General features: G+C 40.8%; 2 protein-coding genes across 5 annotated transcripts in view; both read left to right on the top strand.

The window, feature by feature from the left end:
• The window catches only part of SLC7A2 (solute carrier family 7 member 2), a 445,257-nt gene that overhangs the window by 65,409 nt on the left and 361,234 nt on the right, over nt 1–18,614 (top strand). The gene's annotated exons all lie outside the window — the stretch shown is intronic.
• LOC146862741 (uncharacterized) overlaps nt 16,824–18,614 on the top strand; it is a 54,501-nt gene continuing 52,710 nt past the window's right edge. Inside the window, exon 1 of the mRNA XM_085642010.1 lies at nt 16,824–16,948. Coding sequence (XP_085498136.1) covers nt 16,882–16,948 — 67 coding nt within the window. The 5' untranslated portion in view covers nt 16,824–16,881. The remainder of the gene's footprint in view (nt 16,949–18,614) is intronic.

Raw genomic sequence — 18,614 nt, 5'->3', positions numbered from 1 at the left:
GGAACCAAGGCATCAGTAGCCCTGAAAAGGAAAGATAACAAATGGCCAAGCTAAAATGCTTAGCAGGGCAGTTCGTGGCAATGGTGGATCCCTCTATAGTGACGGATGTATTGGTATCATCAGCCTGCCTCTAAGTGAACAGTATTCGTGGGAGTTCTGCCTCAATATTGGCCCAATGGGCTTTGTAAATCAGACTCCTGCATCCCCAACGAGACCCTGGAGTGCGGGGCTTCTAGAAAGGTCGGAGTCGGACGAGGCTGGGCGCAGGGTCTCGGATGGGTCCAGATTGTGGCTCAAATCATCCATGGAGCTGGCACAGCTCCGGTTGTTGAGAACTGGGGGGGTGCCCCGTTCGTGTCCAGCGACCGAGTCCTGAGGCCACCCTATTTTTATAAATTGTTGTTGTGTCTCTTACTTGTCTGGTGATTTTCTTATTGTGTTGTTTCGTACTGTTAAATGCTTTACACTTTGTTCCTTTTCTAAGCCTTGCTGCTCTGTGCCATAGCTACCAATGGATTGAGCTGAAGGTCAAGTAAATAACCCTCACTTGGCACAAGATGGTATCTGTGACTGTACTCCAGGATAAGGCCCCACAGCCATATCATAATACACCCAGATACACACTATGAGCATGTCAGTTTTGCATGAGTGCTGATCTTTTGAGGCTATGAACACATCAACTTACTTTCCTGTGTTCTTCTCTGTTCTTGGTGAAATGTTGCCAATAATTTCCTAAGTACAGTTCAGAGCCTGCTAATGTATGATCAAGTTGCTAGTGTATTAAAGTCTAGCAAGCTTATTTAATACACATTCACATTTCTGCTTCTCTCTAGATATGTTATAAAAAAAATGTATATATGGTTTGGAGGACCTCTAATGTTCTAAGCCAGCTGGTTTATTGTTCTCTCACACCATTCGGTCATATAGGTTTCTAAAGTTTTGGGATGAAAGGTTGTCAAATTATTTCTAAATAAGTTAGTGGCCACCCTTAGTTGAGGGGAACCAATGTATTCTTTGGAAAATTCTACATGTGCACAACTGACATTTACCTTTTCAATTTTTCTTCATCAACAGGATAATATTTGTTCCAATGGATTTGTCCCTATATTTACAACATCTGAAGTATGAAGGTGCAACCCAGTTAATCACACCAATAAAACTGTCTGGTTGCTTGAATTAATTGTCATTTTTCTTCTTTTAAGTCTATGATTAGGCTGGTTTACTGTTCCTGGAGTGCTGCTGCCTCTACCGAGTGCTATCTCGGAGATATGCTTATGAGGACAATGAACACAATTTTATATAAAAGCAATATTGTCGTTTTTTTGTTAATGAGTCATTGCTTCTATTTTAAAATGCAGGATTAGACAAGGTTACCTTTAATCAACTTTTATATCTTGTTGTTTAGGTCATTTTTACCAGAATTATACAGCTGTTATGCGTTTTAGGAAAGGACAGAAGGAAATATGACAGTTTATGCTTTTGACGTCCTAATTTAGAATTTTGATGAATGCCATCTGTGTCTGGCTAATGGTATTTCACTAACGTTTCATGATAGAAATTAAATGTGGACATTAAATGAAGAGCTAATGCCACACTTCCTGGCTCAGATACCTCACTATTCTTGGCATTGTGTCCCACATATCTTGAACTGGCTTCGATACTTAATGGCCTGTCTCCCACTATTACTGGATTGGATTTTGCCTCAAGAAATTGCCCTTCGCTCAAAACTACCTCTCTTACAGTCCTGCATCCTTTCAAGAAAATGTACATTGTTGGCACTATTAGAGCAGCCAAACTCTGCAACTCACTGCCAGCAACCATAAGAACTATCCACTCGTCTGCAGTGCTTAATTTGTAAAATATGAAGTGCCAGGGCTCTGACCAGGAGGCCACTGCAGCTTGCACCACCCATCGCCCTTGTCATCGCTGCCAAAACAACTACTAACCCTCTCTCTCGCATGTAAATGCAACTGTAAAGATTATTCCAGGTCCCCAAAGCTAAAGGAATGGCTGGGGGAGGCAGGTATTAGTCATTTTTTATGTATATTGTTTCCCTAAACAGCTGTTATACTGCTCCTCTCTAAATTACATGAGCAGCGCCACCTTGTGGCAGACTACCCTAAGTGTGGTGTTGACAATTAGGTGCCGGTGCCAAGCACCGGAAACCAATTAAGTGCGGTGCTCAGCACCGGAAAGCTCCGGCTCAAATTAAGCACTGATCATCTGGAATTCTGAAAGGCAGTACAAACCTTGGAGTTTATGACTAGATAAGATCTTGATGGGAAGACCGCCAAATCAGTGCCAGCCCAACAAATGATTACTTGCAAAAATTAAGTCACCCACACAAAGATCAAAGTTGTCAGAATATACAACTAGATGTTTCACTCCACGCTTAATTGCAGCCACAAATTCACCACACATAATTGGAGCACTCTCCTGTCTTCAAACATGACACCAAAACATTTCTCACACAAGTGCATTTAGATATCCACATGCTACGAACCAATCTCAACAACTAGAAAATCCTGATATTTGTTCACCAAAAACATAATCCAGGCCTCATCAGGGGTATAAGGCACTATACAAATGCTACTTAATTGCAATACAATATGATGCTACTGTGGGTGCACCCTAAAATCTTACACCTCAATAGACAGAGTTAAACCTCCATTTCATGAGGCAATACGTCCCAAGATGAGGTACAAAACAACATATAAAAAATACAGTTAAATAAGGAAGAGAAGATTCCATAAGTGAGTTCTAGGGCGTAATTAGAAATTTAGAAAGGGTTATTACAAATATTTAGAAGGGTACAATACAGAAAGTGCAAAGGTGAGATGCATAAAGTAACTATCATGAAGGTTTTCAGCAATGGGGCAATACAGAATAAAAGGCAAAATCAAAAATATTTAAATTCCCAAATGAACAGCAAAATCAGTAAGAAACCGGACAGCACCTGAACAGCAAAATCAGTGAAAGTAAAGGTCTCTGACTCACCCCCAAATTCGAGGGTTTATATAAGAAATCTCCTCATAGACTATAATTAAAAGTGCAGGGTGTGGGCATAAGAATCACAATTTCAGCAAATCAGAGCATTGGGAAATAAAAAGCGTCATACAGCCTTGCCACCTAAGCACTATACCACTACATGATTATTGATTTAGCTCCCTCAATGCTAATGTCATCCGGACATGTCAGAGCAAACTAGTTACAGAACAGCAGTGAACCATTATGAATGAATGCAAGATTGTGAGCAGGCAGAATAACCTTCTTCAAGAACTACGCCATTCAGAAATAAACAGCCATGATTTTCTTGAATATGTGCAGCAGAAATAACAAACAGCAAATGTGACATGATGAGACATCCGTTTGAAAAAAAATGGTGTAAAGCCTAACTGAGGCCTACTTAGCATAAGCCAAGAAAATTCACTTTAACGGGTCAGATCATAATAGTTTCAAAGACAATCACATCATATCAGTGTACCCATGTGAATTCAAGTGCAGATTACTATTCTGTATGTTGTTAATAATGTGCGAATAATATTAATACACAAAACCTCTACACTACTAAATAACTTAAGCATCAAACATATGTTTAAGAAGATGAGAATAGGATGGGATGCGCAAGAAATCAGGTAGATGGGCGATAGTTATTTTGAAACATATTTAAAATGATTCTCTTAGATGTTAAAAATACATTGTTCTTATTAGTTTCAAAATGGGGCTTTTGTTTTGTCATTATATCATCGTGAAGTAAATTAGATTGTTTTAAAACAATGATGGCTGCAATAAGTTTATATATTTGACTATGCTTCCATTACATATACCCCCAAAAAACGTTAAAAAAACGATAGATTGTTTCTTATTTGTGGAAAGACAAATGATTGAGAATATCCCTGAATAAATTCATTCAGTCAAAAGTCTGAGGAGGTGGATTATGATTTCTTGAATTTCAATCTTCCATTTAGGGTTTAGTCCTAAGCAGGTCTGATATTGTTTAGGAGTAAACAATAAAGACTTTTCTTCCGTATTGTCAAGGGTCATGTTCATCTTCAGATATCAAACTCATTTGAAACTCCTGCTACTTAAACAGACTTACAGAATGCTTTCTCTTATAATACTGAGAAAGCTTTCTTTTTTTTTATCACAGCTGATATATTTTACAATGAGGTTGCAAGTGGAAAATAATTAAACTATGTTTTGGAGGAAATAGAGGGATGCATCTTCTGTAAAGAAAATAAGGTGTGATGCATTGATTGTTTTGTTCTATTTACCAAATTACAAGCTGACATTTCTTACTCATACTCCTTTACATCACAGTACACAATGGTATACAAAGTCATTTAAATGTCTTTATTAATAGCATCAACTGTATTTCCGTGCTGTAGCTTATCTATGTTTGACCAAAGTAATGTCACACCACGATACTCTTCTATGTCAGAATGTGGGGGCAAGACAAGGTTTTGACCCTGCTATCCTGATTCTCTAGCTTGGACCTGTGTATGAGGGCAGAAAACAGTGTACAGAGCACAGGGTTGCCCAAGGAAGTTTAAGAAGAAGGCCCATTAAAAACTGCTGAAGAGTCCACCCATTAGATTGAGATACAAGAGGGGGGCCCAGAGTGGGGGAAACACATGGTAGGCTCGTTTATTGTTGGAGAGAAGTTATTGTGTGCCTGCCCATGTCTATGCTTTTAATGTTTAGCCCACTTGGGGTGCAGGGCCATGGTTTTGCTAACATGTATATGTAACTTGACTGATCTGCCTTATATTATTGTTAGTAGACGGGTGGCTGCCGAACCAGCTGGTTGTACTAAAGTCAATAAAAAGCTTTTTTAAAATACACCTCTATTTAAGCATTTTATGAGAAATTGATCTACCTGTAGTGAAAACTAAAAAACAACAATGCTGTGTAATGTTGATATATTAATTTGGAAGAAATGATAACTACAAATAGGTAGCACCTGTAGAGTAGCAAGCACACTGTACACAAACTCAATGTTACCTCTATAACAAGTAGTTTATCAGATTGCTCTAGATAAGAGTCATACTTCTTTTCGTGATCTTTGTTGGTCCTACACTGCATATAAAGGAGCATTGGTATACAATATGTGCCATTGTGAATGTATTAACTTTTTTGGGAAAAAGTTTCTGAAAAGACTCTGAAAAATCTACATATTTAACTGCAGTATATCATTGTTCTAGGTAATATAAGACCTCCTACAGAGTGCTATTAATTGTGCTGCTAGCAGTAGTAATTTTAGTCACACTTGAAGGAACCACAAATTTATATTTTCATGGTTGGCAGAAGGTCACACGCTATAATCACATGATGGAAAAGCTCCACCTATGATTGTCTGTTCTATTAAGCTGTACCAGCTGTGGTTGCCACTTACATTTTTTTATTTCACTTTTTGGCAAAAACTGCCTAAACACTTGCAAAACAACACGTGGGTCTATTCCCTTTCACATTACATCGTTGTTGCAAGGTGTTACAGCATACTAGCACAGAGTATTTATAGTCTAATTTGTGTTATAAATGTCTTACACTCAGAGTATATTATGTGATTCATAGTCATGAATCTATCAAAAGGTTCAGTAATAATGGTGCTCTAAATATGATTCCTGAATGTACTTACTGATTTAGATTATTAATGTGGTAGTGCAATGACTACATTTTTAAATATCAGCTTGGAATAATTTTCCCTCCTTCCATATCCATTATAATCATTGTTATCCAAAATCATGCTCTTGTTATGTTTATTTCACAATAAAAGGTCAACATATACTACACTATTTGTGAAATACTAACTATTTCTATTTATACATCCATAACGGATTTTTTCAATTTTTTACTGAAGGTTTTTTGGCGAAGGTTTTTTGGTGATTGTACTTTATATAGAAAGTCTTTCATCATTATGTAGTGCATGGACTACAGAGTCACTCATCTCAAATTGTGGTAAATGAGAAAAGGGGATGTAGAAGGTTTGGGAGTGGAATAGTGTGGTGACTTGGGAAGTTGCAGAGTACAGTGAGATGGTATGTTAAGAAAGTCTTCATTATGTTGCTGGAAAGGAGGAAGATTGCTGCTTGTCAGATCTGTGCCAGGATTATGTTCCGAATCTGGAACACAGGGAGAAGGCTTACTGGCTGTTTTTATACTGGCTTGCATCTGTTGGATTCAAGTTGCATGATTTGGCTGCTACATCACAATTGAACATTCTGGTATTGCAGAACAGATATGGTAGGGTTTTGTGTAGAGTGCTTTGTAATTTATTCAGTTATTGTAACTAGTCTTTGAAGATACTGAGGGATGACAGAGGGCCAGTGGTGTTCCCTTTGAGGGCCATATGTTCTTGTTGATCTTTAAGACACCATTGATCACATACGCCTCTGTGTGATGGGTGCTTTTCAGAGGGTTAGGTTGAGTTCCAGCACTCTGATCAGTGGAACACTACCTCCTTCAAGGTGTGGGAGAACTGCAACCCGTGTGACAGTTTCAACATTGTTCTCCAGAAGGATTGACTTCACTTTTTGAAGAAGCAATAGTAGGTACCATGTGGCTTTCATCTTCTCAATGATATGTATCTTTAAACCAACTGAGGTATCAATGTGGAATTAAAGCAACTTGGTACACTGATCTGCAAAGCTACCTAAAGTCATTGGTGAAAGCTACTCTTAAATGTGTTGTTATTTAGTCCGGGTGCAGTGATGTAAAATTTTGTTTTCACTGGATTCAAGTTGAAGTAACCTTTATACCTCCAGCCATGGTAGAGGTACAGTAATTCTTAGCAATTTCAACACTGTGTAGGCCTAAGGACTATATTTGTAGGCTCCGTTGTGCACTGTTGTAGCAGTGTCAATCACTACTAACTAGTCTTGAAACAAGCATCTTGGGGCATTTCCCAATCTCTTATATTTACATATATTTATTCTATTGCCTACTGAACTGTATTGCATTTTTGCAGTCAGTATTATTCTATTTGATAGTACAACCTGTAACCATGCATAAACCTGGACGAAAAGGGAATTGTTTCTATCAAACTCATGTTCTTACACTGTCTGATGTGCAATACTTGACTATTCTTCCTCTGAGTTTTCGCAACTTGAAAAACTGTCTCAAGATTGACTTAATTGCTTTGGATATACTCATTTAATATATATATATATATATATATATATATATATATATATATATATATATATATATATATATATCTACTGGCGGTCGCCAGTAGATAGTTATAGTTAGGACCCTGTTTCCATAGGAAATCCGCAACATTCTATTTGGAATAACTTTGGCGCCGGTCGACGAATCCTCGCGAACTTTTCAAAATAGGTGGGGCGCTACGCTCCGCTCCTACCCTGAAAGTCTCGGGGGGATTCGTCAAGCGGGGGCTGAGAAAAAAGGGGGGTCCCAAAAGGCGTTTTTCCCATGCATTTTTCCATAGGACCTTTAGACACAGCTACAGCCCGAACGACTGAACAGAGTTACTTGAAATTTGGCAGAGAGGTAGTCTACAGGTCAAGGAAGTGTCTTTTGTAGGTTTGGTGTAAATCTGTTCAGTAGATCCTGAGAAAATAGCATTTAAATCAATATATATATCTGTGGCAGCTTACGGTGCGCTTACCGTGCGCTTACGGTAAGCTTACCGTACGCGTACGGTGCCGTGCGCGAGCGCGATTCTGATTGGCTGTTAGATCTTAGTAAACATTCGAATCGGTCGAAACCAGGAAGCGGCGGCCGCCATTTTCTATCTCGCACTCTGAGGGGGGGGAGGAAAAACAAAGGCAAAAAACATGTAAAGGGCCTGTTTAGACAGCTCCTAACCACCTAGCCTTGATGAAGGTGTCCCCAAAGAACCCCCAAGGCCAAAAATTCAATTTTTTTTTTTTTTTTTTAAATCGCCGATTACGCTTTCCGTAAGCGTACGGTAAAAATAATAAAAAAAAAAAAAAATTACCCACATTCTACACACCCCGTGTGCAAATGGTGCCGGAAGGGCACCATTTGTGCATGGCATATAGCAATGTAAATAAAATGTAAAAGATTACCTTTCACAACGAAGCGCATAATATGTCCTCCATGTGCGCACGGTGCGCGAAGCGCATCGTGTGTCCATGGCCCATCCAGCGTAACGTAAGTGGGCGCGCGGTGCGCGATGTTATAGTTAGTGCAGGCAACTATAACTCACGCGACCGCAATCCTCTGCTGATGACGTCAGATATTACATCACTGATGACATATGTGTCTTTCTGAAAAATAAATATTTGTAATATATGTATAGCTAAAGATTAATGGAAGAAGACATGGGTAAATAAGTGTCTAAATACAGTGATGTAATATCTGACGTCATCAGCAGACGATTGCGGTCGCGTGAGTTATAGTTGCCTGCACTAACTATAACGGGGGAATTTCATTGGTTTTTTACGAGTGAAATGTCCAGCTAACTATAACATGTGTGAAACCTATGGTTTTTTAAGTGAATTTGCAAGGTTTTTTAAATGCTAATTCGTAACTATAACGTGTGTGAAACCTATGGTTTTTTCAGTGAATATATATATATATACATCTGTCTAAGTGTAGACTGCAGCGGAATTTGCGAAAGTGACATTCGCAAATTATCGCAAAAATGTTAAAAATCTCCGCAAACACGCGGAAATATCGCGAAGATGCGGAAGTTTTTTTCCCGCCCGTTCGCGGTATTTTCTGCGTGGTCGCGGCTCGCCAACTTACCCATGTGGTTGCTCGCGGGCGCGGCCATCTTGTTTTCACTCTTGTCGCGGTGCATGATCGCGAGAAGAAAGACGTGATCGCGCGACCAATGACATTACTGCGGTCGCCAACTGTCGCGAGACAGCGCAAATGGCTACCAACAATCCAACATCTCGTGGAGAACGCGACCGGATCGGGAAAACTTGTCGGCGAACGCGGGGATTCAGGTAAGGCGATCGCGCGCACGCGAGAATGTATTATTTTACAGCGCCAGCAATAAACAAATTATCGCTAAGCTGCGGAATGATTAAATTTTGACATTATCGCGCTCTCCGCGGAACACTAAAATGTCAAATTATCGCAATTGCCGCGAGCAGAACGGAAATTTAGCCCAGGCCTAATTATAAGTATCTCATTCAAATGTACAATTCATATCTTTCAGCTGCACATTTGCGTCTGCCTAATTCTAAGCTTCATATTGTTTTGAAGATGTTCTATCAGCACTTTCATTTAATTGCATGTATGAAAGTGATAATTTCCTAATGGTAAAGCAGGATCAAATCTTAAGACTAGAGATTCAAAATCATGTATTGTTTACAAGCATACCCTTGATTTTCCTTACATTACGTTGGTTTGAATTATACATGCAGACCTCTTGATGTTAAGCAAACGTCATACGTTCAGATTTAGATTTTTCTCCTGCTTCAGGCACACTCCCACCAGGCTCAAAATCTGTTCTGGCTCAGAATCAGTACTCAGTCCAACAATCTGTTTAGCCTCTTAATCTAAAAAAGCTAAGATTCTTGCTGTTGTATCTGATTTCATGTTCCTACAAAACTCCAGTAGAATATTAATAATTATGTTAAATCTTTCTATGATAAGCTCAATGAAAAAGCATTCCAAAATATTCATAAATATTAAAGGGACAAATGTTGGTAAATATCTTAGTTTTCAAACATAAATTAAGTCTTAATTGACAACCTTTTGCAATCATCAAACATTGGTGGACGCATCACCAGCTAACTTCTTGGATTAGACCATTAACTTCTCAGTACCCTTTAGCAATATCCAATACTACTTCTAATGAAGGATTTCATCAACTAAGACGTGACTCCTCAATCTTTTTTGAGTAGCGAATGAATATGAATTAACCTCTTAATTAAGCATCCACACGGTTGTTGAATTCACATGTTGCTGCTAAAGTGCGAATTGCAGCTATATATTTCTCCAGTTACGTGACTTGCTTGTGTTTAAAAAAATAGCTATGTCTTTCTAAGATTATGGTTTGTTCTTCCATTAATAGTTTTTCTAAACGTGCCACAACTACTTAATACAAAATGTGTGTTTTTAGCACTTAATTCTGCATGTCTTGGTATTGATTGGCTTAATGTCCATGATAAATGGCAGATGGTATGTTATTTTCGGCACAATTTATAATTTTGGTTCCTGCGCACAAAGAGGGTTGCACAGGGATAGGAATTCTTCTGAACGAAGCCCAAGTACGTGTATTTGCAGTGCAGTGGTCACAACGCTATCATTACATGACATATCTCTTTTTTAATTGTTAGTATTTTTTGACACACAGTGTGGCATTTTACAGTTACTCTGATCTCTTCTTATGTGCCTGGAGTAGAATATGTTAAGATGTTCTTATTTGAGGTATACACCTGAATGGCATTTCATGCCACAGCATGATGATAGAGGAGTTAAAGCAGTTACTCCTTGTAGGAACATGCCAAGGTAAGCTGAGTTATTCAAGTTGTTGTAAAGTAGTGAATCATGATATCCGCAGTTCATGCATATTTGAAGAGACAGTCTAATTCATTATGCACGAGCCTGCCTCTCATCTGCAGTGGTTGAATGCCCCTGTACACTTGAGATGCGCATGGGCAGTGCAAACTTTGGGCACACGTGCCTCACAGTGTGTCAGCCTTCCTCACATAGCCGAAAGGCCTAGTTTGCCTCAGTTCTTGCCCAGCAACTGCCCTGTTATCTAGAGTCCGAAATTATCTGTTCCACTGATTTATTTCACCTTTAACCCAGAAAAAACACCTAAAACGAGTTATTTCTGCGTAGTTTAACTAATGTGATAATCTGTCACTGCTTTATATGTAATTTCTAGCAACAGATGGTTTGCACTTAGTGCATCGAACCACATGAAGAAAGAGCAGAATTTGCACTAAAGTACTGTTGATTTTCCATGTTTGTCAAAGTAAAGTCGTTTTAATGAAGGTTTTGCACATATACACTTGCCATACGGTTTACATTAGCTTGATGTGGCTGATAAATGCTCTAATGACATTTGTGCTTTGAAAAGGAAAGCCTGTTTTTTTCCAGCACATGCCTGGCATGTTAATTTGTGTCTGCCTGATAGATCGAGCAGAGATCACTCCAGTCTCATATTATCACACCCGCTCCAGAAAAGTAATAAGCACCTTTGTATACATCTGCTTTGAAAAATATAGAATATTGTTGCATTTTTGTGAACAGCCTTGGACAGTGTACCTCTCCCAAACAAAGTATCCATAAAAAATACATGGAAGGAAGAGGGCCCATTATCAAGCGTCACTGGTGGTTGTAGCGGGTTCCCATGTGTACTCACATTTGGGTCTCCTGAGCCTACTCATTTAACCCCTGACACTTTCTTCTCAGTCTTCAGTTCTAGCACAAGCACAAAACAACTAGGAATTAATATATCAGATTTGCACTGTTTTTCTTACCTTGTGATAATTTCTTTAGAAAAATAGGCTTTAGTATGCATTGTTTAAGCCTATTTAATGAAACATGTCCTTGAGAGGAGGATATTGGTTCCTCCCCTCCCTTCTGCGACCTCTGCTTTGTCACCAAGTTTCCATTGGAGAGCTTAGGTTTACTTAAAACTAGCTCGCTGCGGGACTTAAAGGTTCTTATCAAGCTGTGATTTAGGCAAAATTGCAACAGTGAAAACAAATGGAAGGCAGGGAGGCTATATATTTTCTTATTTTCTTTACTTCAGAATTATGTATCCGTTTTGTTTGACTCTGACACATGAGTATGTTTCACTATGTTCACTATTTAAGTAGTTTTCTATCTTCATTACCCCTTCAGTAAACTCATGGCCATACAGTGTTTTGTTGGATTCCAGGTACATGTGACTGCAATTAGTCGGAATTTGGTGATTGTTGTTATGAGGGGATCAACAAGGAACCTAGATATTTTGAGCCCCATGTAACAAGACGTTGCAAATAGTGGTCTCAAATTATACCCCAACTTTTGCAGCCTGTTTGCAATTTTGTAACACAACCTTTGTACTAATAGGTTGTCAAAGTAAAGTCCCCAGCCACAGAATGATGTACTTAGCAAATATTAGTATTTATATCGGCCTGTGATTGACTAAAACACAGGTATTATACCCTATAGGGAACACCATACTACCTTCCCTGCATTGCATTGCATTTCCTAAAGGAAAACATTTTATTTGTAAAGCAGCATTTTTATTTCAAAGCACCAGTGCTGCTTTATAAAATAAATACTGCCTATGCCTACTCCCCCAAGGCTTGTAACCATATTTCTCAAAGAGGAACCAGTCCAACTGAAACACCTTCCCCTTGGTGAATGAGCTAACAGTTTTTGAGGAGTGAGTAACTTTTCAATGGATTGCGTCCCAGTTGCCGTCCCAAACCATTGATACATTTCATTGTGAAATGCAAATAGGAGGGACTGCCCCTTTACACCTCTTCTGTTTGCGCTTCAGAATGAGTCACTAAACCCATTTTGTGATTTAGAAAGGCTTTACAGGGCCCATGAGCAGAGGTGGCGCTGACTGGCCAGCTTCTTGGAAAAGAAACACGGAGGATGGCTGACATTGACTGACCATCTACCATGGGAGTGAAAGAATCGAATATATAACTAGGATTGCGACAGTACATTTTTAACTTAAGATACAATTTCATTTTATGGAAATCTACGAAAAGAAAAAATACTCTTAGAATCATAGTACAGACTGCAAGCAAATGTTCCTTTTGCCCTGAAGAAGTCCGAGAGGATGAAACGCGTTGGCTACGGTCTTTTATCGTGTTGAAAAAGCGAAGTTATGAATAAAGAACTTGATGGGAACAAAACTTTTTGAATTGCCATTACTTTGAAGAACTGTGTGATATTTACAGAATATTATTTAATATTAAGAATGCTGGACCATTGTATAAGGCTTTACAGAGTCACAAAATGGATTTACTAGATGGCATAACACCCTTTTGCAGTTGCCAACCCTGTTTTTTCGGAAGTGCTGGGTTTGCCACAGCAAAATCCCACCCTTAATTTTGTAATCCACGACAATTACGGCTATCAATCAATCAATCAATCAATCAGTAATTTGTAAAGTGCACTACATACCCGCAAGGGTTTCAAGGCGCTGAGGGAGGGGAGAGGGGGGAAGCTGTTGCTACTGGTCGAACAGCCAGGTCTTGAGTTGTCTCCTGAAGGCTAGAAGGTCTTCGGTTTGTCGTAGGATGAGGGGGAGGGTGTTCTAGGTCTTGGCGGCGTGGTAGGAGAAGGATTTGCCTCCGGCTGTGGTTCTACGGATGTGTGGGACGGTAGCCAGGGAGAGGTCTGCGGAGCGGAGTTTCCTGTTGGGTACGTAGAAGGAGAGTCGACTGTTGAGATAAGCTGGGCCGGTCTTGTGGAGTGCCTTGTGTGCGTGGATCAGGAGCTTGAAGGAGATTCTTTTTTTGACAGGGAGCCAGAGCAGGTTCCTCAGGTGGGGGGAGATGTGGTCGCGGCATGGGACGTCGAGGATCAGACGTGCGGAGGCATTCTGGATTCTTTGCAGTCTGTTGATGAGCTTGGTCGGGGCTCCGGCGTAGAGGGCGTTTCCGTAGTCGAGTCTGCTGCTGACTAGGGCCTGGGTGACTGTTTTCACACTATGGAAAAATTAATCATCTACACTAATACAGGAGTGTTGGAATGTGCCAGTGCATGCATTTGTAATGGAGAGTATATGTTTTGAAAGGTTGAAGGTTTCAAAAGCTTGAGAGGTTGACCTCATTCAAGGAGAATGACAATTCTTCGTTTACCTTGTGGATAGAATTTTGATTACATTAAAGACAACGGAGGCTAACATTACGCGATAACCTTTTATTACTTCCCCAACATGCAGCACTTTAAAGAATATTTAATACATCATAAGTAAAATATGTCAACACACAATGTCACAACATCATATAAGTAAATGTCAACTGTGAGTCTTCCGCTCCAATCTGTGCCGAAAACCACGCCTCACTTCAGTTCCATCTGAACCTTATTGCATAGAGATGTTTGAAAATAAATTTCGTGTTGCAAAATGTAATCATGGCAGAGATAGAAAACTGCAATATCAATCTTGTTGTTAAAATCACTACAAGTTGTAAACAACATTATTAATTTATCATCTTTTAAGTCTAATAATACTGTATTATGACAAAGTATTTCTAAACATCTGAACATAGTAATGTTTATACCTTTAACAGTACAGAAACATAGGGCATTGTGGGAGGGATAATGTTAGCCTCCGTTGTCTTTAACGAAATCAAGATTCTCTATGCAAGGTAAGAGAATTGCCAGTTCATTACAAGACCGGAGGCTACCGTTAGGCACGTTTAAAGCTTTTCAGTGCCACATTGCTCACGTGTTCTACAGGTCTAAGATAAAAATGTGCAAATGTGCTGGCACTTCCCCAGTCTGCTGCTTTAATTATATCTGCAAGTCTTCCTCCTGCCCAAAAAAACCTTATTGGCCATTGCAACTCTTGATGAATGTGCTCCAAATCTAGATAAATCTATTCCTGCTTCGGACATCACTGTCCACACCCATCTAGAAATGGTAGCTGATGTTACTCCTCTGAATGGTTTAACATGAAATTAGTAATTGATCTTCGCCATCTGGTCTGCACTCTAACATAGTTTGTTTGTAAACTTTCATGCCACTTACCACACACAACTTTTGACAGTCCTCAAAAGCGGAATAAAATATGTTTTCTGAGAATGTTTTTGTTCTTTTCCATATCTCAAAGTGAACCCATCTAAAGTGTTGTTCCTATTACAAATCTCTGGAGATTTTACATCTGATACCCTCCTAAATGATATTAAACATAGTAAGGTTGCCAATTTGAATGATATTTTCCTTCTAGAGACAAAGCAATTATCCAGCCAAGAAGCAAATAGATCAAATACCAAATTGACATTCCATAATGAATTGCACCTAGCCTTAGGCGGTTGTCTAAGGGCCTGATTACGAGTCTGGTGAGTCGTTCCCTGGCAGTGGTGCAGCTGCGCCACATCGCAATATGCTGAGCGGGGACTGGCGCAGTCCTGCTCAGCATATTACAAGTTCAGCCACTGCCAGCATTTCATGGCAGGAGTCCCGCCATGAAAAGACTGGCAGTGGTGGAACAAGGGGGACCCTATAGGGCCCCTCTTTGCCCCTGCCGTGGGGATACATTCGGGGGTCAAAACATGTGCCCCTCTGTCTGTATCCTCACAAAGTTCCAGCACGGCATGCATGTCACCGCCCAGGGACCACTACCTGACCTTAAAAAATGAAACGAAAATGTTTCATTTTTCTTTTTTTAAATGCAGCCCGTTTTCCTTTAAGGAAAATGGGCTGCATTAAAAAAAACTGCTTTATTTAAAAGCAGTCCCAGGCATGGAGGTCTGCTGAGCCAAGCAGACCACCATACCTGCGAGGGCCAGCAATTCCTTATGGGATCGCAAATTGTTAGTGCCTCATTATTATGCATGAGGCATGCAATTTGCGACCCCATTGGGAATCGCTAACAGTGTCTCAGACACTGGTGTACATGGCATTTAGCGACTTGCAAATTGCGACTCGCAATTGAGCGCAATTTGCAAGTCGCTAAATGACATGGCCGTATATCTGGCCCTTAGAGTGATGGGAGGAGTTTTGCTTACACCTGAATAGACTGTGTTTCTTTTTGCACAATGCTGTCTCCGCACCCTGTGGCCATGCTGCACCAGGGAGGACATGACTGGTTTAGACTGGGTTCAGAGACCCTTGGCACAAAGAGAACAAAGACATTTTGGGTAGCAAGTATTACACCTGAAACCCCAGAACTTTATATTACTTCAAGGAACAAGTGGACCCTACCAAGAAGAAGAGCTGAAGAGCTGTCAGGAGGAGTACTGCCCCTTTGCTGTGTGCTGTGTGGGGTTGGCCTGCAGTTGCTGCCAGGACGAAAAGGATTGGCTGTTTTTACGCTGCTGTGGTATCCTGCTTGTGAAGAATCTCCAAGGGCTTGTGTGTGCTGGCCTCCTGTTAAAAGTCTCGAGGGTACAAAAGATTTCATGGAAAAAGATCCATGCTGGATCTACACGTAACCTGCTTGTTGAGGAGGAAGCTGAAAAGCTGTGAGTGGAGCACTACCCCTTTTTTAAATAAATTATAGGGGTTGGGTTGGCCTGCTGTTGCTGCTTCTGCAGAAAAATGACTGGACTGTCCTCCTTTCTTTAATTTCCAAGGTAAGCGTGTGAAGTGCTTGAGTGTCCTTCCCTCGTCATTTCTACAGCCCCAAAATCAAAAGCGCGTGTGAAGCACTTCTTATGCTGTTCAGCACGTGTGAGCACTTACGTTGGTGTTACCATGCCACCCTTTTGCTACTGAGGAATGGGAGGGCAGAGCTGAGGTAGGAGAAGTGCTCTCACTCTCCCTGGAGGCCAGTGCATACTTTAGCAGTAACCTGCCACGTGGCCCTAAACTGCAAATAATCGCAGCTACAAACTGCCGACACAATAAAGAATCAGCCCCATGTTCCTGGGGCAACGGCAACGCCATAAGAAGTCTGGAGGTTGCCCCGCCCATCCTCTGGAGCGCGAGGGCTGCGACCCGGACGTCACTGCTGTGGTCTGAGCCTCAGGAGAGGCAGTCGCCACCCTGGCAGCCTGGAGTCAGAGAGAGGGCAAAGAGGCCTCTGCCGATGTCAGCGGTGGGTGAGGCTCTGACCTGAAGAGAGACTGCACTGCAGACAGCGCCATGAAGGGAGGCCTGCTGGCAGTGTAGTGACCGGGAACCCTGCACGGGCTAAGAGCTTGTGCACACCCTCGCCCCAGGGACCGGGCTGCCCAACCTCATTGCCTTAGAGCACACTGCACTTCTTCTCTGCTAGGGAGCGAGCCCCACAGGAGGAGCAGCTACCCCATGGTTCTTGTGATCTTCCTCCTGCTTGTACCTTTGTGGCATGTGTGGCTTTTCCTGCGCACAGATGGTTAGTGATTCATATGTGACTTAACTACTGCATTTCATGCCCTAAGGGTAGGATGTATACCTTAGGCCTTATACTGACAGGATAAGAAGTATCATCTCCCTGGTCACCTGTAGTGCTCTGGCTACCCAATAATTCACTTAGAGGGCCCAGGCTACCCATGGTGTGTGTCCCATCTGAGAGGTGTTTAGATTTCTTTGAGGCCTTACCTCCCCTTTTAGGTAGAGATGCATCCTCTTGTGGAGATAACAGGGGTCTTCCTCAGTTATATTGTCCCTTGGCCTTTTCCCAAATACAGCCTCGACTACCTCTGTTAAGATAGACTTAAATCCCTTCTGTTTTTTAAAACATATCTTGGTTAAGGGGTGCATCAATTGTGCCTTGTATGTCATCGTCTGACATCCTTACCTGGCTAAAACACCCGTTTACTTTCAAAATATACATATAATTATCTCTCCCTTCTCCTGATAATCTTAGCACCTAAGTAGGGATTTAAAGTTATCTAAAATATTTCCCCTTTTTTCGTTTTCTTTTTTTTAATAAATCTGCTTATTTTCTTTTGAAACCGTCTGAATCCATATTGTACAGTACCAACAACTGACTAGCCGGTTGCCAAGTGTCGGTTCGTCTTGGCTTAATTATTGCCAAGCAACAAGCTTTGTTTGATGACAACGGGTCCGAGCCAGTTGTCCTACCTCTATGTTCACTTCGCTTATTTGGGACGCTTGTCTCTTATCACTCACCGATGCCTCCTGCTGCTTCGTATATGCGAGGTCAGCGGGAGGGCACTCTGTGTGCAGATTGTTTGGCTCTGGCTCTCTGAGGCCCGCCGGCACGTAATCGCCGGTCGGGACTCAGCAGAGCTTGCTTCTGAGCATGGAGGCTGCGGGAGGCAGTTCTCCTCCGGGTTTAGGAGGGTGGTGCCTCACCTTGTCCATTCAGCCGTGGAGCGCAGCTTCCACAGGCTACTGTTTTAAGGTCTGTAGCACCAGTAACTAAGAGCGAGCTCTGAAAACGAAGCTCTCAACGGACATTCAATATAAATCAAAAATGCTCAAAATGACTCCAGCGCATTACCCAACCACAAATTGGAAGGGAATCCAACATGCGCCCAACATTTATCTCATAAGTTTCTATCTGTAAATCAAAATACACATATAAGGCATTGTATAGTCAAAAGACAAATGAAAATGTACTTAGCTGTTTGAGGAGCAGCGAATAAAAGAGGAAGACTCACAGTTGGAATGGACCTATATGATGTTATGACATTCTATGCTAGAATGTTTTACTTATGATGTATTGAATATTCTTTAAAGTGCTGCATGTTGGGGCAGCAATAAAAGGTGATTGTATAATGGTTGCCTCCAGTATTGTAATACACTTTTACAAATATTTTGGAATAAGACAGATGAGGCTGTAATTTGGCTGCAGCCTAATTTGTTTACTCTTCTTTCATGTATGATTTTCAACGTATGCTTATGTTTCATATATTATTTCACTTTGTATATGAGTGTATACTAAAATTTAACAAGAAAAACAATTAAGGGCCGATTAGGATCTCGTTAGAAAAACCTCCGAGCTTAGGTCCAAGGCTTTCTGACTGAGTTAATCGATTTTACTTCCGACCGCCTAATTGCAATTTTGGCTGTCGGAAGTGAAACTGGCTGGT

The sequence above is a fragment of the Triturus cristatus genome, chromosome 2_2 (genome assembly GCF_964204655.1).
Source record: "Triturus cristatus chromosome 2_2, aTriCri1.1, whole genome shotgun sequence".
NCBI classification, from domain to species: domain Eukaryota; kingdom Metazoa; phylum Chordata; class Amphibia; order Caudata; family Salamandridae; genus Triturus; species Triturus cristatus.
Note: the sequence above shows the minus strand (reverse complement) of the source record. Positions and strands in the feature narration are given on the sequence as shown.